The sequence below is a fragment of the Hemicordylus capensis genome, chromosome 5 (assembly GCF_027244095.1).
Source record: "Hemicordylus capensis ecotype Gifberg chromosome 5, rHemCap1.1.pri, whole genome shotgun sequence".
In the NCBI taxonomy this organism is placed as follows: Eukaryota; Metazoa; Chordata; class Lepidosauria; order Squamata; family Cordylidae; genus Hemicordylus; species Hemicordylus capensis.
In genome coordinates this window covers 24,215,849-24,240,224 of record NC_069661.1, presented here as the reverse complement: position 1 = coordinate 24,240,224, position 24,376 = coordinate 24,215,849, and the positions used below count along the sequence as shown (strand labels likewise).

General features: G+C 40.0%; 1 protein-coding gene across 3 annotated transcripts in view; it reads right to left on the bottom strand.

Moving 5' to 3' along the window:
- CCSER1 (coiled-coil serine rich protein 1) overlaps nucleotides 1-24,376 on the bottom strand; it is a 1,155,632-nt gene that overhangs the window by 420,300 nt on the left and 710,956 nt on the right. Inside the window, exon 9 of one of the 3 annotated variants that reach the window (XM_053252660.1) lies at nucleotides 11,071-11,346. The exons of the other annotated variants lie outside the window; for them this stretch is intronic. Within the exon in view, the coding sequence (XP_053108635.1) occupies nucleotides 11,176-11,346 (171 nt within the window). The 3' untranslated portion in view covers nucleotides 11,071-11,175. Of the gene's footprint in view, nucleotides 1-11,070; nucleotides 11,347-24,376 lie in introns of those variants that run through there. 3 annotated transcript variants of the gene reach the window in all.

Here is a 24,376-nt window from a genome sequence, read left to right as displayed (position 1 = left end):
AAGTAGCATGCTGGATCCTGCCATAGAATCAATTTATCCTCCGTATGTGTCTTACCAATATGAACTACTTCTAATGATTTTACACACCCATTATACACATCAATTAAAGTACTAAGCTCATAAAGTGAGGGGGCATTTTTAATTGTCTGTGAAGTACTTGTGAGTGCACTTACATCTGAAACGATGCATACTTCCTATCTGTATATGCTAACCAACACTTCAGCTCCATTTTGACATGGAAAGATCGTCTCTTGAGTAAGATTTCAACTTTTATTCCACTTCACTCATACACACACAAACACAAACACACATACCCTTACTCTTCCTGTCAACCATTACCATTATTTACAGTAATCTCCTCTAGGAAATGATAATTTGCTTACCATTCCGGTGTTGGGGTGTTTTATTTTAAGCCTCCACACCATGAAAGGAGAATCTCTCCCTGCCTGCCCCCGCTGTCCTTTCTGTATTCATTGAAAGCCTGTCATTATGCTGCTGCCCTTTACTCTTGACAGCTGCCCATAACTGAAGGGCATGTTTAAGGGCGGGGGGGGGGGGAAGTTTCCAAGATTACTTATGATTTACTTATGGGCTGTCAGAAAGGCAGCCTGATTGCCATCAACTGTGCACTAAAGTCCCCATTCGTCAATGACTCATATGACATTTCAGTCAGAGCTGGTGTGTAATTTTCACAGAGGGCTCCTGTAATATGCCCCTTTGGAGCAAGTTACAAGACATCATTGTTATTCATTAGGCTGGTTTCCTTGGCAGAACGAGGGCTCCTCATTCAGCATGGCTGATAGGCTAAATAAACATAGGATAGATAATGGGATCAAGAGGAAAACTGCCTTCATTGGGTTGCTGGTACCTGGGAGGGGATGGGGACACATCAATAGGTGAAGCCAAAGAGAGTGGATATCTTTGGATTGTGACCACCAAAGGGCAAGGGATGGCCATCATGTGCGAAAAGAAGAACCCCAAGATGGAGTCTGATGGGTTTGCTTGGCTCAACAATAGGGCACCGAACTTGAAAACTTGAGAGTACTTTTTGGCAAAACATTACTCTGCCGATAGGTTCTTGGCCAAGAACAGTTCTCAAGTTGAAGGTTTAAATGTTTAAAAGCAGAAAATAATGCTGGAAACTGTCATCTCAGAAGGAGTTCAAAGAACAATCTATTTTACTTGGCAGAAAAAGAGAGGGTATTTAGCAAACAGACACTATAAAAAGATTTTCTTACCCTGAGTCCTGAGAGCATACTAGCTGATGAAATAGAAATGAGGCAGAAGGAAATTTTATCTGAGTATAGGGAATCAATCTAATGATGGATCCCTTTGGATAAATTCAGATATATCTGCCTCAATGAAAGATTGATTAAGAGATGCACATTTGTATGTATGGTGTATCAGTCTAAGAGTGCATTTAAAAAATTATCAGATTTAAATCCCAATGATTTAAATGGAATTTAGTTGCAAATAAGTGCATTTACAATGAAGGGTGAATCTTTCTTTCCTTCATTCGTACTGAGGTAGCCTTCATCTTCATCATACAAAATACAAAGTATTGGTTATTACCTATAAAGCCCCCAATGGCTTAAGCCCAGGGTACATAAGAGTGCTTTCTCTGTTGTGAATCCTGTTGCCTATTAAGATCACCTGGAGACGTCCGGTTATGGTTGCCGCCAACTCGTTTGGTGGCAACTCAGGACCGAGCATCTCTGTGGTTGCCTCAGGGCTTTGGAATGCGCTCCCTGATGAAACCGGCTCTGTACCGGAGGACTGAAAGTAGCCAATGTAACACTGATTTTCAAAAAGAGATCCAGCAAGGATTCAGGAAATTGCAGGCTGGTTAGCTTAATTTTTCTGCTGGGTAAATTGATGGAAAGTAAAATTGTTAAACATATAGAAGAACAGGCCTTGCTGAAGGAGAACCAGCATGGCTTCTGCAAGGGCAAGTCTTGCCTCAATAAACATTTGGAGTTCTTTGAGAGGGTCAACAGGGATGTGAATAAAGGTGAACTGGTTGACATAGTATACTTGGACTTCCAAAAGGCTTTTGACAAAGTTCCACAACAAATGCTCTTGAGTAAACTTAGCAGTCATGGGATAAGGGGGCTGGTTCATATGTGGACTGGTTAGTGGCTGAAGGACAGGAAACAGAGGGTAGGTAGAAATGGACAGTTCTCTCAGCTCCCCCAGGATTTGTACTGCAACCAGTGCTTTTTAATTTATTCATAAATGATCTAGAATTGGGGTAAGCAGTGCAGTGGCCAAATTTGCAAATGGCACCAAACTATTTAGGGCAGTAACATCCACAACAGATTGTGAGCAGCTCCAGAAGGATCTCTCCAAACTGGGGTAGTGGGCAAAAAATTGGCAAATGCTGTTCAATGTAAGCAAGTGAAAAGTGATGCATATTGGGGCAAAACACCCCAACTCCACATATATGCTGATGAAGTCTGAACTGTCAATGACTGACCAGGAAAGGGATCTTGGGGTCATGGTGGACAGCTTGTTGAAAGTGTTAACACAATGTGCAGCAGCTGTGAAAAAGACCAATTCCATGCTTGAAATCATTAGGAAGGGGACTGAAAATAAAACTCTTAATATTATAAAGCCCTTATTATAATAAAACTATGGTGCAGCCACATTTGGAGTACTGCATACAGTTCTGGTCACCATATCTTATGGAATACATAGTAGAACTGGAAAAGGTGCAGAAAAGGGCAAGATGATCAGGGGCCTAGAGCACCTTATTTATGAGGGAAGGCTACAACACCTGGGGCTTTTTAGTTTAGACAAAAGTCAACTAAGGGGAGACATGATAAGAGGTCTAAGATAGCATGCATGGTGTGGAGAAAGTTGATATAGTGAAATATATATCAAGGAGAACTGGTCTTGTGGTAGCAAGCATGACTTGTCCCCATAGCTAAGCAGGGTCTGCCCTGGTTGCATATGAATGGGAGACTTGATGTGTGAGCACTGCAAGATATTCCACTCAGGGGATGAAGCCAGAAGGTTTCAAGTTCCCTCCCTGGCTTCTCCAGGATAGGGTTGAGAGAGATTCCTGCCTGCAACCTTGGAGAAGCCACTGCCAGTCTGTGAAGACAATACTGAGCTAGATAGACCAATGGTCTGACTCAATATATGGCAGTTTCCTATGTTCCTATGTTGCTAAATTTTTCTCCCTCTCTCATAACACTAGAACTAGGGGTCATCCCACAAAAATGATTGCCAAGAAATTTAAGACTGGAAGGAAGGTCCTAGGAAATACTTTTTCACACAAGGAAGTACTTTTTCACACAATGCATAATTAACCTATAGAATTATCTGCCACAAGATGTGGTGACAGTCAACAGCCTGGATGACTTTAAGAAGGGTTTAGATAAAATTCATGGACGACAGGTCTATTAATGGCTACTAGTCTGAATACTATAGGCCATCTCCAGCCTAAAAGGCAAGATACTTCTAAATACCTGTTGCAGGGGAGCAACGGCAGGAGAGAGGCCATGCCCTCAGCTCTTGACTGTAGGCTTCCCAGAGGCATCTGGTGGGCCATTGTGAAACTGGATTAATTAAAACACATGATGCTGTGTGAAACACAATCGGCCTTGGGCCAAATCCAGTAAGGCTGTTCTTGTATTCAAATCTAAGCATCATCTGTACTTTTAGTCAATTAAAAGAAAAAAGAAAATTCCAGGCAACACTGGAGGTACAGAAAATGAGTTTAGACTGGCTAGGCCCATTTTATGAATGTCATGGATTGGAACAAACTGTGCAGAGTTTATATTTCCAATCAACAGATCATACTGTCAAATGCGTAATCTAGATACCTAAAGAAATCTTCTCCAGCAATCTGTTGTGTATTAGCAGCCTCTATTATAATATCTTATCTCCTCTGTGTTTGAAGCATTAGTCACAAAGAATTCCATTCAAGGAGAAGGAAAATTGGTCTGAAACAATATAGAATACAGGAAACCCCCAACTTACAAATGGATTGTGGTCCAAAAGTTCATTTGTAGTCAGATGTCCATAACTCAAAAACGCATACAGCTCCCGAGAGTGAGGACTGTATTTGTGGACTGGCATTCGTATGTCCGAATCTTTAAATAATAATACATGCTGTGTAGCTTTACTCATATGTATGGATGTTTGTAATTTGGGGAGTGTCTGTATTCATGTTTGTGGTAGATTTCTTTTTTCACAGGAGTGAATGGAGAAAACCATATACCTGCTGAGTTCTATGAATCTTTTGGAGTGGCTAGCATTTCACATGCATTTTGATGTAATATTTTCCTCAAGAATACTTCCACAAACAATCTTCCACGGAGGAAAAATATTGTATAAGAATCATTCTCCAGCCCTGTGAAATAGACTTATTAGCCATTCTGTTCCCAGGCTGCCACCCAAACAACCATAAAAAAAACCTCCTCCTCATTCTATGATTCTATAGTGTCTAGAATTTTAATCCTTGTGAATTAATTTCACTAGGAGGAGGGCTGGTGGGGGGAGGAACCTATGCCACCTATGGACAAACAGCAGTCATGCAAATCTACTTCCATTGATTTGACCATGAGGCAGAGAAGATAAAAAATGGAAGACCTCTTTAATCTTCAGTGATTAACCACAAAATACTGAAACACTCACTCTATACAAAAGCAGTCTATATAGATTAATATTTACTCTCCTACCTGGAGTTAAATAGAAATTTAATTTCAGGAAGCAAAAACGTGTGAGGAGCTGCTGGAGCTAGAATCAGAGATGGAACCTCGAGGAAGCCCTAGACATGCTTTGGATAGGGAAGTCTACTTCAGGTGTGGACAGCTGAGAGGGAATAGAGGCAGAAGGAACAGTTAAGGGCAGGCAAGAGTTGCAGAGCAGGGCACAGTCAAACAAGGGGTCAGAGGCAGAAGTACAGTCAGGGCTGGGCTGAGGTCAAATACCATGCTGAGGTAGTAGCTCAGATTGGCAGACTGGCTTAGAGAGACAGGCAGTCAGCTAACTACAGTCAGGCTTGATCTACTGGCAACTCTGCCCATCCAGGCCAACCTTGACGCCCCTGACCTGAGGAGTATAAAGGCTTTTAGCTAAGGCTGGAACTTTGCCTGGGCATCGGCAATATCTTCTGGGTCCAAATTCTAGCTTCTGCCTCCGGGGCCATACCCAGTGGATATCTTGAGCTCAGCAATGACAAACATCACAAATGTTTTCAACCATGCATTATGTGGGGTCTGTTTCTTAAGGCAAAGAGGCTTCCATGCCCTCTTCTGATATATCTACTGAAAGCCCACTTTATCGTCAAAACAAGGTTGCTGCCCTACACACTGCAGGTTATTCCTGTACAAGCAGCTTCACCATCCATGTGGATCAGTGTGGTGACCGTGTGATTCTTTAGGCCTCCTATCCACATTTGTAGCAGCCCCAGAGACCATGAAAACTGAGGGTGTTATAGTACTACCCTGTAAGTATGGCCAGAATGGGGACAAAATAGAAATGACTCACTATTGGAATGTTGCTTCCAGGAGTGCTTGTTAAGATGTATTCCAGCACTTATGACATTTATGAATAGCAGTAAGAAAGAATGCTTCAGAAATGCAACCAGCTTCAGGCAGGAAAAGATGAGGCTGGGTTGCCATATTTTGCAATTATATTCATCTACATTTCTCTCTCCAGAATACTCAATGCAGATCATTTGACAGTATGGCCACTGGCTAATTAAACTACAAAAAAAGTTCTTCATTTGATGAAAGTTTATAAAGAATTAAACTTGACCTCAGATTCTAATTCTGACCCCAACTAAATTAGTTTACTGGATAGATTTTTTTAAAAAAAAGAGAGAGAGAGAAGAAACTCAGAGTAGATAAAAATGTTGAAGACTAGGTGTCAATATTCATGAGCAGATCCAAAAATATTAAGAATCTGTCCTGGGACTCTTAGATAAGCTTCAGCAAGTGAAGGAGTGTTAGATTTTTGCCAATACCTATTGAAGTCTTTTCCCATCATGATTAAATTTGTGTAACCCTGAAGGCTTGGCAGCAAAATATTATGCAAATAATAACCTACTCAGTAAGAAGCCTTTGGAGAGAAATTTTATAAGTCCCTTTTAAAAGAATGCATGCAGGTGAAATTCAAAGTCATTATGATGTCAGTGAGAACTCCACAGATGCAAACTTCTGAATTAAAATTTATTTTCAAGTCTTTTTATGTAGGCAGGCTGGAAAAGGCAGTCAACATTTTCAAAAATATTCAGTATGCTCATTTTTGGAGCTGTACTCAACTATTTTTTGGAAGTGCAAAATCTAAGTTGCATATAGAATAGGATCCCACTTATCCAAGTGGCTTGGGCAACCACCAAAGGATTTGGATAGTAAGACAGAAGCTAGTAAGGGGTCTTATAGCTTAGTTGTAGAGCACATGTTTTCCATACATAAGGTTCCAACCCAAGTATCACAGGTAAGCCTTTCCCATGGGGTGGGAAAGCTTCCTACTAGAGAATCTAGAGCACTCTTGCCTATCAGAGAAGAAAATACTGGACTAGTTTAACCAGCTATTTGTCAAATAAATGGATAGTTTAAACATCAGACACAGGTTTAGATGACACGGGTTTAGAGTTTAGTTTAGATAATCAAGACATTTTGAGTGGGATGCATCACATCAACATAGAAGTTCTATTGTCCATTATGAGCTAGGGCTACATCTGCCAAGACCTAACTGAGCAAAGAGCCATCTTTTAAAAGTGGTGATTCCCTTTATTTTGCAGGGAAAGAGGAACTGGCCCTAAATCCACCCCCAGCACAGCATCCCTCCAGTGGCTGTTGCTGGTGTCTGTCATATGTTTCTTTTTTTAAGATTGTGAGCCCTTTGGGGACAGGGAGCCATTTAATTTAATTTATTTATTTATTTGTGGACCACTTTGGTGGCTTTTGTTGAAAAGTGGTATATAAACATTCATCGTATTCCTATGATTTGTACAACCAGTGGAAGTATACGTGGAAAAGGAAGGTATCTTTATCTTGGAATGATCTTCAATCAGCTCTGTAGATTGTACAGAATACACTTATCAGGGGTCACGTGTAGGCTGAAGATTGCAGGGTGTACAAATTGTGGCTTTATTATTTAACACATTTTAACCACTAGTTATCTACTCCCTCTCCACTCCCATACAATATTACTAAAATCTATACACAAATTACTAGTGAGATGTTAAAGCACTTGTGCCCTTAAATGCAGATATCTGGATGTGGATTGGAATAAAATACAACTGTTTTTGCTAACTGATACAACTTAACATTATGGGGATGCTCCCCCCCATGTCAGCCAGGAGCCCCACAGTCTTCCAGCCCTGGCTTCAAGCAGCCGGGGCTGGTAGATGATTAAAAGTGGGGGTGCTAAGGAGTACTTGCTCTCTTAACTTCATTTAAGAGGTTGCTCTCTTTGCAAGGTTTGCCGCCACGTGGCTCCTGGCAGTTCTTATGATCAGTGAAGACCAGGCTTGGCTTTCCTAGCCCAGTTTAGGCTGATCATAAGAGCAACCTCTAAATCAAACAAATGATGGAATATAAAACCCTAGATTATCCTTTAGTAGTTCTGTTGAATTATCTGTATAGGGTAGGGTTTGATGATACAGAAGTAATGTCTAACTTACTAATAGCTCGCATGATATATGTTGGATATAGGAAGAGATTCATGTGAAAGAACCTACCATACTGTGATTCTGTCAAAACCACCATATTATACTTCAGCTTAAGGGCAACGCAGAACACTCTTATACAAAGGTGGCTTTGGAATGGCAAGTTTCAGTGCAATTATCAACTGTATGCACTTTTTGTTCCTTTATTTCAAACAAACTCATGTATATGCTTTTGTATATGACCATATTTACCCAAAAAGAAGATGGCTCTGGATGTAAGACGACCCCTTTAAACAATGCAGATTAAATTAAATATACCTGTATTCATCCAAATGGAAGAGGCCTCTGAATTTAAGATGACTCTCCGATTTCTCACATCAAAGAACTTCGAAAAATACTAATATTGGATTCAGTTAAATACAGTATTAACTTTGCATAGATCGATAAACTGTCCATGCTTCTTTGGAAATCATCCTCAGAAACATCTGAGTCCTTTACATAAAGCAGTGCTTGCACTTAGAAAAATCTATCAAGGTCATTAATCATAAAAGTAGGACTCTTTCATCTATGTGCCAGGCAGTGGGATTCTACAGAAGCACAGTTTGCTCAGTGTTCGAGACCGGCCTCAGAGCAGACTTGCTGTCAACCTTGACTCATGAAGCAGCAACTTGAGTAATGAGAATTTAACCCACTTGCTGGGGCAAATACAATGAAGCAATGTCTAATTAGCATATGCAAATATTGTATACATTGGGCTGATTTGCTTAAACATCCTGACTTGAACACACAAAATCATAGCTTCTACTTATACAAATTTGAAGATTATATTCTGTGTAATTAGCTCTTAATTTTTAAGGATAAATGCCAATCATAATTTGCCTTTGCAAATGGGATTAATTAGTTCTAGTAATAACATATGCAAGCACAGATAAACTGTGAATTCTGCTTGCTCCAGTAATAGGAAGGATGAAGTCAATGTCACCTCTTTCATTACATTCCAATAAAATCAATGGAAACCACTGACAAATGTGCTATTTCAGCAACAGTTACAGAGAAAGAAAACATGTAAAAACTTAGCCTGTAAGAAGCAAAAAATATTTATGATGTAATATTTTTAAATATTAAGTTACATATTTTGAACGTATCTAAAACATTGGGGAAATATTCTTCCTAGGGTGAGTGTAGTGCCTAGGGGCAGAGTGATCCCCATATAGCTCAAGAGAGTAGTGTTTCCCCCCTAATTTTCCAAGGTGAATGCTGGTGTGTAATGCTCCAGTGCATTACAGGGAATGGGAAGCCTTTCTGTGTCTTTGATGTCATCATTCAGCACCCCCTGCCCCCTGAACCGGCCCTGGATCAGACCCACAGGTTCGGCTTGACTTTGAGCCAAACCGGACCTGGTCTGGCTTGAGGGTGAACCCTCAAGCAGCGCCAGTTCGATGTTGGACTGGCTCAAGGTCAAACCGGTTCACACATCCCTACACAAGACCAACCTGTGTTAACTGATGGTGCTCCAGCCTTGGGAAGCCCACTGCTGATGCCAGCACTATACCTCCAGAATATTAGGTCCACCAAGCTACTAATGTCCTCTAGTTGAGTGGGCACCCATAATTTTGGTACTGGATCTTGGTTTCTTTCTTTCTCAGTGGGCCAGTGGCAGTTAGAGTTTAGCTGTTGGTGCTGTCCACCATTCCATCCAAACCCAATGCTCCATGTAGCATTATTATTGTTGGGGAAATGAAGATGGCAGGCAACAGCTAGAATACCATGGCTAGTCGCCACTTGCGCCCCCTCCTCTGTCTTTAAGTCAATAATGAAATAATGAGACTGTGATGGAGTGAGGGCCCAGGGGCATTGGAAAATTGGTTTAAAAAATGGCAGCAACCCAGAGGTATTCCAAGCCACCACCACTAACACCACATTGAGTCTTCCTCACACCCTTAGGAGGAACATATCTTAGTGGCATCTGCAGCAACGTATCGACTGCCCAGAAATGTTCTGAGTGCTGCTACCACCAAGATACGTTACTATTTGTACTTGGGAACTAGGGGAGCAGACAGAGGGAAAGCTTGAGGAGTGACTCCTCACTTAAATTTTTAGGTGAGAGAAAGAAGGCACTTTTGAGGGGAGAAAATTATGTTTTTGAGATTGAAGGTATGGGTATCTTAGTAAAATGGTAAAATGAGGGGAAACTCCTTGAATGCTTGCTGGAGCGGGGGGATATTCACTCTGTTTGGGACTGACCATGACATTTGACCAAGGGCACCCTTCAAAGTGGAGCTGGCCCTGCCTCATTATGAAAAATAGAAAGGAAGAATTGATAGGCTGAGTCAGAATTATGAATCCCACTTTCGTTTTCTGTCTTGTTGAAAGGCACTTCCAAACTTATGATCTTTTGAATAGCCCTGCTTATTACTACCCAATATTTGTCATCCAAGTCCTGGATACAAAGCACTCCTCAAGAAAGCTGTTCAGGAAGATCCAAAGGGAAGAGAGAAAGAATTACTTAATTTTGAAATGTGCTCCTCCCCACCAGGGATGCAAGCTTTTACACGTGCTTCTGATGGCTGTTTTTTATATATACAGACACCTTTTCTCCCATGCTGCACTGTGGGTGATGCTACTGCACATATAACCTTGATCTTATTCATCTCGACTCCAAAATCTGCTGCATTCATTTGTGCTTATTTAGGCATTTAGATGCTTCAAGCTGGTTAAAAATCAATAATAATAAAAGGAGTATGACATTTTAAAATACAAAAGAACAAAAACAAAAGATAAACAAAATAGATAAAAGACTATTTTTAAAAAGTAAAAGGATCAATAACAGATAACCACAGTCTTTTTTATTTTTTTAAGAAACCCACTTAAACATGAATATCCAGTTCCAAAAGTGGAAAATCAAAACATTAAAAGGAATAAAATGTCATTAAAGGCTCCAAAGAGAAAGAAAGACTCCTGAAAAACAGCAGTTAAGTTATCAGGCAAGCATGTTGTGGTAGAGCCGGCAGGGGAGTGGTTAAGAGTGTTAGACTAGGACTGAGATGACCCACATTCAAATTTCCACTCAGCTATGTAGCTCATTGGGCCCATCACCAATTCTCAGTCTAGCCTACCTGATAAGGGCATAGGAAGGAGATTGAAGTACCATATTTACCCAAATACAAGACAACTCTGAATTTAAGACAAGCCCCTTTAAAAAGTAGAGGTTAAATACAGGTTATACCTACGTTTACTCAAAAGGAAGAGGACTCTGAATTTAAGATGACCCTCTGATCTCTAACATCAAAGAACTTGGGAAAAAAATCTAGTCTTGGTTTCAGGTAAATAAAGTATGCTACCTTTATAGAAAGAGCAGAATTTAAAGAAAATAAACACAGGAAGCAAGTTCTGCAATTTGTCTTCTAGTTTAATAGGACACAGTCCCAAGCAAGTATAGGACTACAGCCAGTCCTCTTCAGTAGCACCGCCCACCGTCCGGTACACGCACACATTAGTATTCAGCTTGGACATTTGCCTGGATTCCAGAAGTGAAATGAGGCATTTAACTAGTAAAAGCTTGTCTTGTCAAGCCAAGCAGGGCCATTATCAACAGATCCCAATGAGTATTCCAGAAAAATATATTTCCAAAGTTTATGGGTAAATTCCAGGGCCTGGCATCTGGGTTTTCCAGCTGCCAAATTAAGTTCTGTCTGATGCCACAGCTGTTGACTATTTCTCTGGGAAGGAAAGAGGAAGATGAATTAGCGAGGGACATGTCAGCTGTAGCAGGAAAAAGTGTTGAGATATTCAATTATGATCATTTCTGTGTCTAATTGCTTATGCATGTGCCAGTGCCTGCTGCGCTGGTAATGCAGTTTCCCTGGCTCAATGTGTACACACAAAATCTGCAGTCAGCATTGAAGGACAGGTAATCTGAATTGATTGGAACGTGGTAGACAAATGAAAGCAAATGCAGTTTCCTTTGGTATCTTTCTTGTATTCAAAAGGTAAAATGGAATCATTTCTGCAATGACTTGAAAATATCTTATTTAAAGGCGAAAAAAGGATTACCTACATTATACTGTCAAATGTTGTTTTACATTCAACGATCACTGCTTTGTTTGTTCATGTCTATGATTTTTGACTGTGAGATCTGATTATCTAAGTGGTTGCTGAGTGCTATCTGAATCACCATGAAAGATAGAATCCCTATATCTCACTCCCACCCCAGAGCATCCCATGGATGTTAGTCAAATTCCTCCTTAGATGAGCAGAGGAGAGCTGGTTCTTGTGGCAGCAAGCATGCCATGTCCCCTTAGCCAAGCAGGGTCTATCCTGGTTGCATATGAATGGGAGACTTGATGCGTGAGCACTGTAAGATATTCCTATTAGGGGATGGAGCCGCTCTGGGAAGAGCATCAGAAGGTTCCAAGTTCCCTCCCTGGCATCTCCAAGATAGGGCTGAAAGAGATTCCTGCCTGCAACCTTGGAGAAGCCTGTGTGAAGACAATACTGAGCTAGCTGGACCTATGGTCTGACTCAGTATATGGCAGATTCCTATGTTCCAGATCCAAACAGACCCAGACCCAAATATGACAGCTGGGATCAGGATGCTGGTTGGGTGGACTTAATGCCCAGCATCCAGTAGGATGCATAGCTACAGTTATCAGGAAATATTAGAATAATGCTTAGTACAGTTGGCTATATTTGGAGTAGGCAAAATGATTTCTGGTGGCAGTATAGTCCTATGATTATTATGGCCCTATGTGACAAATCTGTTGCGAAGCAAACAGTTTAATTAGGGAGTCCCACTATGGCTGATTCAAGCTTTTATTTGTTTGTTTGTTCAATTTATACAGTATGCCGTCTTTCATAAAACATATCTGAAAGCAGTTTACAAAAGCTAATACAATAATGTTCCATAAAATCACATTAAAATATTAAAATCAATTAAGACCATATAAACATAAAAACTCAAAGAAGCAACTGCCATTAAAAACAAACACACACCGAGTGCCCAGAAAAGATAGACCGGCAACCCATAAGGGGTAAAAGCTAGAATAAATAAAAGTTTTCAGTTGTTGTTTTTAAAAGCAGCCACAGGTGCCAGAGAATGGACACTCACTGGGAGAGCATTCCAGAGCCTGGGGCAACAACAGAGAAGGCCCTGTCCTGTGCACACAACAATCATACCTCCCTCAATGTCAGCACACATTTGTAATGTAACCCTAACCCTAACCTTTGGTTACATTCAAGTATGTCTTCTAAAGTCAGCAGGGCTAGCATCTGGAGTTGGCATTGCTGAGCTGTTGCTAAGAGCCCAAGGCCCTCAAAAAGAACCACTTCGGATCCCTGAGACTATCCCTGTCCCTATAGCCTTTGCATATTGTTCCCTGCTCCCCCTGCGCCTGGCCCACTGCAGAAGAAGCCTTCAGCGCAGGGATGAAGCCTTCAGCGCAGAAGAGTCCTTGGACTGAGAATCTGGGTTTTTCAACCAGCTTTATAGATTAAAATTATCCAGGTACTCTTGTTAACCTGGTTTAAGGAAAATAAAGATGGTATCAATGTTACATCCAAACGATACCATTACATTGTTATTATTTTCACAGTGTCAGTAAAAACGGATTGCTAAAATATGGATGCAAGTGACACACTAGAATTTAATCAAAGAGATTTTTTTTCTTCTGTAATTTTGAAGCAGAAACATAAAAATAATCAATGTGCAATGCTGGAGTCCATAACTGAACAAGGCAACTGTGCCATAGTGGAATATGACCTATAACTTTCCCTTGCAATAACTATTGACTTGCTGGCTTCTAGTGCATTGGAATAACAGTATTTTATTCCGATGGCTGAAAAGATCTGAGAGAAGTCAGCATGTTTGTTCTGACATTGGTTGAAGAATGTTAAGAAAGCTAATAGAGTGTTTTAGAACTGCTAACTTATCTGAGCAACTTTCAAGGTTTGCCATTTGCAGAGGCTACTTTGGGAAAAAATATTCTTAGATCCTATCATGAAATCTTTCCCAGAGGTATGCACAGATGCTTTTCCAACTTAATTTTAGTGGCAATTTGAGATTGGGCCTGAGAAAAATCGGTCCATTTATGGTGGAGTGGCCATAGTTCATGGGCAGAGTACTTGCTTTGCATATAGCTCCCAGGTTCAATCCCTGGGATATCTCATTAGAAGAATTTCAGCAAGCAGTGTTTCCTCTAACAGGGATTCCTGGGTGTTTTTGATCACAATGCCCATCAGCCCCAGACAAAGGCCATTAGCGTCAAAAACATCTGGGAATCCCTGTTGTATGGAACACTGGTAGCAAGGCTGGGAAGCATCTCCATTCAAGGCAGTGGAGAGCCACAGCCAGTCAGATGTGACAGTAGTCAACTGTATGGACCAATAATCTAATGCAGGGATCCTCAACGTTGGGCCCCCAGATGTTATTGGACTTCAACTCCCATAATCCCCAGGCCCAGTGGCCTTTGGCTGGGGATTATGGGAGTTGACGTCCAAGAACATCTGGGGGCCCAACGTTGAGGATCCTTGATCTAATGTACTATCAACACCAAAGATGGATTTATACATGCATGCTCAGTCAACAGATATAAACAGCTATCACTGATCAAATAGCACAAACAGTACTTTCTAAGCTGCAACAACTTCACTGGTTGCCAGTTTGATTAAAAATGCTGGTTCTGACCTTCACAGCCCTACACAGCTTGAGACTGGGGTACCTATTGGACTGAGTTTGTCTATATGAATCTGCCAGGGTCTTTCACTCTTCCTCAGAGGCCCTGCACTCAACCCTGCCATTGACACAGTGGAGAGACTGTGGGGAGAACTGGGAACAGGACCTTATCTGTAGTGGCCCCTCCTTCTTTGGAATGTTCTCCCAGAGAAGCTTTGCAAATCTCCCTCCCTGGTGTTTTAAAGAAGGACTTGAAAACCCTCCTTTTCTGAGATGCATTTTAATCAGCTTTCTGCCTTTAGCCAGTTTTATTCTTCATTCTTGATTTTTAAAATGTTTGCCACGGTTTGTTTTAATTCTGGGTTTTAAAAATTGTTGCTTTTTATTGTAAGCCACCTTGAGCAGCAGTGTGCTGGAGGGGCAGGTAAAAATATTTTAAAATAAACAAAATAAAATGACTGAAATGAAGATTAAGCTGAGGTGGACATGCTAGGAAGATGCACCCAAGCTGTACAGTACAGAGCGTGCAGCAGGGAGGAGCAAAATGACGCTTTGTGCTGCCTCTGGAAGTGTCCCCACAAAATATCTACCTGAGAGAAATATATTTTTGGGTAACACAGGGCATTCTGGAATCAGTGCAAAGTGTTGAAATTCTCTCCCACCTGCTGGGTGTGCAGGCACAGCAGTAGTTGGAAAGATTCCCACAATGCAAATGTGTCTCCCTAGTGCATCGGCTTGCTCTGGATGTATGGCAATATCAGAAATCAACCCAAACATAATTCATTGCAACAATGAAATTTCTCACTCGGGTGCAAACCACTGATGGAGAAAATGAGCAGTGTACACTTGTGTGAATCGGTCCTAAACCTTTGTTCATGATTTATTTATTTATTTATTTATTTATTAAAACTTTTATACCGCCCTTCCAAAAGGCTCAGGGCAGTTTACATTAAAACACCATTAAAATCAATTAATAATTAAACAAAAATTATAAGCATAAAACAATGATTAACAATTAAAAACATCATAAAACAACAATTAAATAATCAGAACAATTTAAAAACAAGTTTTAAAAAGCTGAGAAAGCCTGGTTGAAGAGATGTGTTTTCAGGTGTTTTCTGACAATTGCCAGAGATAGGGAGGATCGTATCTCAGCAGGGAGCGCATTCCACAATCTCAGGGAAGCAGCCGAGAAGGCCCGTCTCTGTGTAGCCACCAAACGAGTTGGTGGCAACTGGAGACGGACCTCCTCAAGTGACCTCAGTGGCCGAAGAAGACGCTCTCTTAAATAGATTTGAAGTGAATACTTAGAAAGCACCTTAGAGAGCACCTTCTTCTGTATGATCCACATCGCATGTTAAGGTCATCAGGGAGCTTTCCAGATTAGACCCTGCAACGGGGTCACATCAGATCTCGGAAGTGTGCTTTCACACTTCCTGCATTGTGACACCTCAGTCCCTACGCGGACAGCAGGGTGCTGTTCAAATTACCAATGCCTTGTCTTGAATTTAATTGCTGTGATATGGAGCTAGGACGTTGTATATCCGGCGTAAGGAAGTTGCTCTTTTCCGGGTTGTTAGTTGTTGTGAGACTGCTCCCTCTGCTGTTTAGGTTTTCAATGCAACTTGCCTGAACGGAGGCATTTTGCTGCTGTTCCAGCAGCTAGTCTTGAAAGTGCCCTGGAGAGGTCCATCTCCAGTTACCACCAGTATGTCTGGTGGTGACTCAGAAACGGGCCTCCTCTGTAGCTGCTCCTAGCCTATGGAATGTGCTCCCTGCAGATATCTACAGTTTAGGCTTGCTGTCGGCCTTTAAAAGAGCCCTAAAGACATATTTGTTTGGCCTGGCCTTACAAGGTTTTTAAATTGTTTTAAAGTATTTTAATTGGTTTTAAACTGTGTTAAAATTGTTTTTATATTGTTTTTAAGTAGTGTGTTTTAAATGATGTTTGTTTTTATGTTTTTTAAACTAGTTAAACTAGAGCCTCTGGATGGGATGGTTTATAAATGTAATAAATAGATAATAATAAATAATAATACAAGTCTCTCCAGCAGTCACAGAGCTAGCACAGATCGATAAAGCTTTAAAATGTGCTTACTTGTTTAGGATTTATCTCCAGTATCATTTAATAGTTCTATGCAAGGCTCTTGCCGGCATGCAAGTACAATATCCTTAGACGAGTTCTTCTTTTTCCAGAAAAACGTAGTCCCCAAATCCCTTTTATAATCAGTTACCTTCATGCTCCATCGTCTTGTTGTATCATTAATGTTAATGTTCTGTTTTACTCTTAACAAGCAGGAACTTCCATTACCAAAAAATGAATAAATGAATCCTAAAACTATACTATATTAAAATGCATATACAGTACACAGTCAGCATGCAGTGCTTATATATGTTTCTATTACAAAAGCTAGATAGATAGCAGCAGGTCAAGGATAAAAATCAAGATTATCTATCTAGCTTCCATTATTTGCATGTATGTCGCAGAGTACATGCCATATGCTAATAGGATAACATCCTTTTGAACTCAAAGCAGTTTAAATATGCTTATAAATTAAGGTGTGCTGAAAAGCATTAGCTACTGCCCAATTTTTTTTAGAACCCTATCATATTCTCAATACAAATTCTGTTTTAAATCCTGGCTAAAACCACTTTGCATCGTAAAAGGCACTTAATATATCAGGCAGTATAATATTTTAAGTGCACTCTCCCAGGTTTGGATTCCAAGAGTGGATGTGAAACTCTTCACATCTTGAGTCTTCAGTGACTTGTCTTGCTTAACCTTATGTTGAGATAATACCAAATTTGTCCCGAGCATGCTGGAGAACTGAAGAGGAAAAGCAGCAATCCAGGATTTAACGCCATTGCCTACCTTTTACTTCTGAGTGGTTTTATATGGAAAGGGAAGAAGCAGGTCAGTCTTGGAGCATGACTCCCTATCCTCAGCTACATGTTCTGGCAGGATATCTACAGGACCTCCTGCTTAAGTTTAAACCAGGGGTTCCAACCTTAGGTCCCCAGATGATGGTGGATTACAATTTATAATCCAAAAACACCTGTAGATCCAAGATTAGGAACCTTGGTGTACATGTTAGTTTATAATAAACTAACTAACTAACTAACTAACTAACTAGAGCACAATAAAGAAAGCATGTTGCTTGTTAATGTTTAAGGGGGTAATATAGTCCATCCATCCTATGTTTCTGCCACAGGGTTCCTTACAGGGTGAGGAAAAGCAAGTTTAAACAAGATATGCATCTTCAAGAACCACAACAATGCCATGGAAGGTGAGGATAAGAGAAACCTTTTCAAGTTTCTTCCTGTTATGCAGTTCTGATGGACACAACATTCTAGTATAGACTCACCTTGTCAAGACTCACCTTGTCAATTTAAGAGCTGTAACATCTTCCCTAAGCACAAGGCATGGAACAAACATCATGCATACAATGTCTTTGTTGCCAGAGCACTGTCACCCCCTATCATCAATGGCACACAGGATATGGCATCTTGTGCCATATCCTGCCTCCATCACCCATAACTGGGTGCAAAGGCCAAAAGGTACAAGGGAAAATGACATTCTGAGCCAGGAAAAGGAAAGTTGAGTCATGAAGAAAGTTCCATAATCTAATCTGACCCCTGCTAACTGAGCAAAAGGTCACCTTTTAAAGTGACAAGTCTCATATTTAGGAAGGACTCTTTCTTTCTTTCTTTCTTTCTTTCTTTCTTTCTTTCTTTCTTTCTTTCATGTTTCACTCACTACTCAGTTTGGTTATCTCAATGAGATTAATTTTTAAAAAAACCAACAACGGAGAATGACAGCTCAGAAATGAAAAGGCAATCATGATGAAGACCGTAATAATTTATTCTAGGCATATGTACCAAAATAGACTTTTTATCTGCAGTTTCACATTCTTACCAGTATTGCTTTCTGGGTATTCAACTTTTTACTGTTCTCTACAGTTTCATTTTTGTTCCATTATTTTTTTATTGACTTTAACACTCATGTCATAAATGATTATACAAAATGCTAGTGACTGGATTTGTATAATGCTTGGGTTTCAGATGAGAATTGTGCTTTACAATCTAAGATGTAAGCAGCAAACAAGCTTGCTCAAGAGATCTCATTCAGTGGCCTATAAATGGTCCTATCCCAAATTATAATCTGTTTTAGATCTTCCATTGTATTGCATGATTTCCGATGGAGAGCAGGAGGGGGAAATACTCTTATATACAGTTTAACTATAGGAAAGAGGAGGTGACATAAAGTAAATCGATGAGCTGCTATCTCAATTCACTCGGCAATCAGCCCAAAGGGGGTGTATTACCTTAGTCATTTGCAACAGCAGAAATGCATTATACTTACTTCACATATTCTTCACAAAAGATCTTGAAGTGCATTATACAGTACAAATTATATGGTCTACAGAGCATGATATATTCAATTGACTCTTGTGAGGTGGCAAATGTAGGGCACTGAAAAGCAGAATTTTAGATTAGTAGCACAAGCCTACTCCTCTTTATTGATGGAAGTATGTCCTATTGCTTTCAGTGGAACTTACTTGCAGGGAAGTGTGCTTAGGAACTCAGCTTCTGTCTCTAAGGAAGCTCTGTGCATGTATAGAACATGCCTAGAGCAAGGAACGTTTTCCTGTTATTTCCCCCAATGTTAGGTTTAAATCACTTTCTCCCATTATCTTTCTTTGTAGGGAGTGGCAGCATTTAGGACTGGCAAAGCCTACACATCTCAGTTGAGAATGGGCTGGGTTTCCCAAACCTGTTCAGAAAATTTTCAAAAAAAGCTCTGGCTTTTTCTGAGACCTCTCCTAAGCAAAAAAATAAAAACAAAATAAAATAAAATAAAAAAGCCCCAGCATACAGACATTCCACAAATGTGGCCAGACTTCCTGTCTGCTGATTTCACTTCTACTTACTCTTCACAACAATAAACTTATTACTAACTTACTGCTCATCCAGTTGCAAAAATGTAACGTTGTATTCTTCCTGGCAAATGAAACAGGCCAGCAAGGGTGGGGGGAGGGGGACCTTGCAGATAAACACACAATACTTCCCAGAGATGTCAAAACAGACTCCAAACAGGCTCAGAGGTCTCCATTACTAAGAGAGGAATAGCTTAGAACAGCATTTGGCTGAAGTCAGGGACGGGCATTTTTAAAAAATTATTACTCCTGTATAATGAATTAGGAGAAATTTAAAAAAAAAATTAAGGATACTTCTCAGAGTTCATGTTAGTAATGCAAGAACAGCTTAGAAGAGTAACCAGCGTTAGCCTCAATGGGCATTGCCCCCCCCCCACATACACACCTCACCTCACCCCCACCAAGTAGTTTTACAAGAGGATGTCAGAAAAGGAGGAAAATGGCAGCTGAGAGTTTTGGCACCGAACCACCATGAACCAAGGTAAAATTCATAACAGATTTGGGTTCAGTTAATAATGGCTTGAGGATTTCCAAACTGGGGTTTCCACTCCGAACCTCTTCTTCATTCCTAGTATCATTTTCCAGCATAAATAAACAGTCCTAATACTAAAGAATGTCAAGGATCACAGAGAACCCACAACTTCCTCCCCCCCCCCCCAACAAAAGTGGAAATAAGATTACACTGACATCTATATTTTAGGTAAAAGAAGTTGGAACTACTAGGGCTGGGATGTGAAAATGATTTTTTAAAAAAAGAATTCAAATGAAGCCAACTTCTAGATTATAATTCTTATCTCCAGGTTTTCCAAAATGTAGCATCTGAACTGCATGGGCATACTGGATACACTGCTACCATTGGTAAAAGGACATGTGTAATAAGTAATCTACTTATACTTCCCTCTATATGACTTCAGGAACTTCTGCATCAACAAATCTTATAGCACACCTTTCACCTTTATATCTTCAGCCTTTTCAGCTACCAAAAGAAATGTATATTCTGATGTAATCCAAGCCATCCAGGCTGGAGACCCAGAGCCGGCTGAAGTGCCTCATGAACAGACCCCGCGTTATTACTGCATCTGACCACGCCTCCTGCATCTGACATCAGATGAGGGGGCATGGCTATGGGCTGCGGGGGCAGCTCCACCAGAATGGTGGCTCAGGTTCTATGAACCTGGGAGCACAATGGTGGCTCAACCCTCACCCTCTTCCCTTTGCTTACTGGTCCCTTGGGTGGCATTAGGAACCCCAGCACTGGCTGAAGCACCTTGCAAATGGGGCCAAGCAGCCTTGTTCCTGCATCTGTTTTTAGAATGTGAGCCCTTTGGGGACAGGGAGCCATCTTATTTGTTTGTTATTTCTCTTTGTAAACCGCCCTGAGCCATTTTTGGAAGGGCGGTATAGACATCGAATTGATAATCATCATCATCACCATCACCATCAAGTAACATCCCGTGTGTCTGACATCAGACACATTCCCTATGTCCGATGTCAGACACAGAGGTGTGGTTAGGGTTCATGCGCACTAGCGTGCATGCCACATCAAGAACAACAGGAGTGGCCGGCAGCAAGTTGCACCCCCACAACCAGCAACTTCCCACATCACTGGAAAAGAGAATTTTGTTTGGGGGATAGGGGTTGGTAGAGAAGGTGCTTGGGACTGAGGAACTGGTGAGGATTGTGGAAAGATCTAGGAAATTTCTTTCTGAGAAGAGAAGAATTTGGGAGTATGAAGAAGTTGCTTCTCCTTTGAAGTGGGTTTCTCAAAACCTCTAAGCATTCTTCTCCTGGTCTGAACTTGGAGAAGTTTTCTGACATCCGTACTCACAATTCAACCAATTTAAAACAACAGTGATGCAAATGTTTAAAAAAAAAATTACAAAATTTATTTCAGTGTTGTCAGTTATAACAACAATTTTATTTCTGGAGCATTTTTAAATTGAGGTGTTTTTATGTTGCTTTTCTAGAAAAAGCAAAGCAGCATTTTTTAAAAGCAGCATAAAAACACCTCAATTTAAAAATGCTTCCTGAAATAAAATTGTCTTCACTGCTCATCTGAAAGCAGGCAGATTATACCTTTCCAGGGATAGCTTTCCTGGGATGCTATTCCAGATCATAAAGTTTGGGGCACCATAAAGTTTAGTTTTTCTTTTAACGTTTTAAGCAAATAAATAAATAATTCTGTAAAACAGCCATAAACAATAATAAAGGTCAAGTGTGCTGTCAAATTGGTATATACTCAACCAACAGAGCCCTGAGGTTGTCTTTGGTAGAATTCAGGAGGGGTTTACCATTGCGATCTCCTGTGCAGTATGAGATGATGCCTTTTAGTATCTTCCTATATCACTGCTGCCCAGTATAGGTGTTTCCCATAGTCTAGGAAACATACCAGCTGGGATTTGAACTGGCAACCTCATGCTTGCTAGGCAAGTAATTTCCTTCTGCACCACTAGGTGGCTGATATGAATAATAATACCCTCTTGTTTTAGTAGGAAGATATTCCATTACATCTTTCCACTTTTTACAGGAGAGTTTGTAAACACATATTTTTATTAGTGTGCATTAATCCTTTTTTCCAAGTTATTTCCTAGAAAATTACTTTTTATGAGAACACTACTGAAGCTGGACTATCAACATATTTGAATCAAAGAATAGTTTTCTTTTGAATTTAAAGAAAAATGGGAACAGAAGGATCTGTGTTATATCTTACAACTTCAGGCTCTCATACAATGTTGATGAAAGGCTAAAAAAAGTGTAGCATGAAAAAGTATGGGATTAAATATATCAGAATTGTTATGGGATTTCTGGTGAGGACTGAAAATGTGCCACTTAAGCTTATTATCCCAGCAAACCTGCAATATTATATCCAGCTTTGCATTGTAATGACATTCACCATGTTAATATCTTTAGAGTGGGATAATTCAGTGTTTCAAGACTGAAAAGGATGCACTTACTTGAAAACATCTTGCTGTGGCACCTTTTGAAGCGGTGATTCTCATAGTCAACAGGGGGATAGCCATTGTCCCTATTCATCCCAGCTGAGCGTCCCTCCCAGTGGCTGTTGCTGACGCCCTTGTGATTCTTTTTAGTTATCAGCCACTTTTTCACAAGGAATCATCTTTTTATTCATTTTGCTATGTTTATTAACTGCTTTGAACCATTGTTTCTTGAAAAGCAGTATTATTATTGTTGTTGTTGTTATTTCAGAAAAGATGAAGACAACCAACACAGAAACTATACTTATAAACTGTTATAATAGTCTACTTATTGGGAGCTGGTAAAACATAGTGGCTAAGAGACTGAGCAAGCCCAATAGTTTGAATCCCAACTCTGCCATGGACTCACTAGAAGAAAGCCACTTTCCCTCTTCCTTGTGTCTATAATATTGGAATAATACTCACTTATCTTACAGACTTCTTGTATGGGTTTCAACCAAATAATACATGTGAATTGCTGCTGAACACTTGAAAGCACTATACAAATGTTCAGTATTATTATTATTGGCTGACATCTAGACTAAATTACTCAGTAATATTACTCAGGAGTTACTCTAAAGTACTACTTACTTTCAGTAAGACTTCTATTGAGTGATTTAGCTAGAATGCAAGGCAAGGTCTATTATTTTCACTCTGTCTTCCAGCTTTTGCTACAAATACATATTTGTATTTGAGCTGGAAGCAAACTTTCTTTCTCACTGGCAATTGATGTTTATATAAATACATCGCTCAGAGATCTACCACTTACATTAGTAGACCCTTTATTGTCTCACATACACAAGATAAAATTTTCTGGGTTACTCTTCTGCACAGGTGTAGTAGAGGTAGGCAAATGATGATATTATGATGCAGCAAGATGATCATAATGAGGGAAGAGACTGGTACTGCAAAGGCAAGGTTACTATTACTTTTGTTCAGTCATAGTAAGTACAGTTCAGAAATGGAACTAAGGGATTTTCTAGACAAATAATTCTTCACGTAATTAAGCTGTTCCTGGAATGTAGCATTTGCTTCATTCTGCAGGTGTCCGATTGCACCATCAAATCATCTCCTGTGAAAATATTCCTATACATAAAACAGTATTGATCACTTTTATTATTTACCATGTTTCTATTAAGTGCAAAAACCAATGCACAAATTTGAAGCATAAAATTACATACCAAGAACACATAAAATCTCTTTAAACTCATGTAAAACAAAAACATTAGAATGTCCAGGAGAAGGCTAGGCTAGGAGGAGAAACAATTAATTGTAATCTCCTATTTGTAGTCTGAAATGGTACAGTTCAGAACCAGTTATACCACCTGGTTGTCCGGGTAGCTCTAAATGAATTTATTGCAGATAGTCATGGAATTCCATTAAGTTTAGGTTGGTCTTCAAGGAAATGGCCAGAGAGCTGGAAATACAATCGATATAATACAGTCTGCCTTAGCTCAGTGGGGCTGACCTGATGGTAAGTGGATCTATTCCCAGGTATGGCAACAACAGATGCAATCAGAAAACGAGAAGCAGATTCTAATTCAAGAACTGAAGAGGAGGAGGAGAGAAAAAATTCAGTGAAGCGATATTTTCTCCCAGGTACACTACAGGTTAGTGATTTGGTTCTTAGACAAGTAAAAGAGTAACATACAATTCTGGAAGTTATAGTGTTGTTTTCATACTATATGGTATAGAAAGGGCATGTGTTAGTTGAAGCAACAGATCTGTAATTCCCATTATGTTTGGCTATGGAAAAAGGGATGTTGAAAAGGAGGGATCCAATCGTTTTTTGCACACAGATAATTCCTCTACAGAATGATAGAACCTAGAATCAAGATAAGAACCTACAGTTAGGAGAGTAGGAAAAGAACTGGAAGAAAGAGATAAGAAGATAGTACAAAAGGCCTAGTGATTGATTGTGGTACCTGCTTGATACTGAGAATATGAAGTTGAATGATGTCATGTCTCCTGTAGCTAACACAACCTGGTAATAGTAAAATTGGGGGAGGATATTTATCACACATTATTATATGATCATTTATAAATTCAGGGTTTTAAAGTATGGCATATAATTCAATAATCACCACCCACACACTTATTTAAACACAATACAGGTTGCAATCCACAACCCACTGAAGAAAGAACTGTGATGAATAAAACATCACAG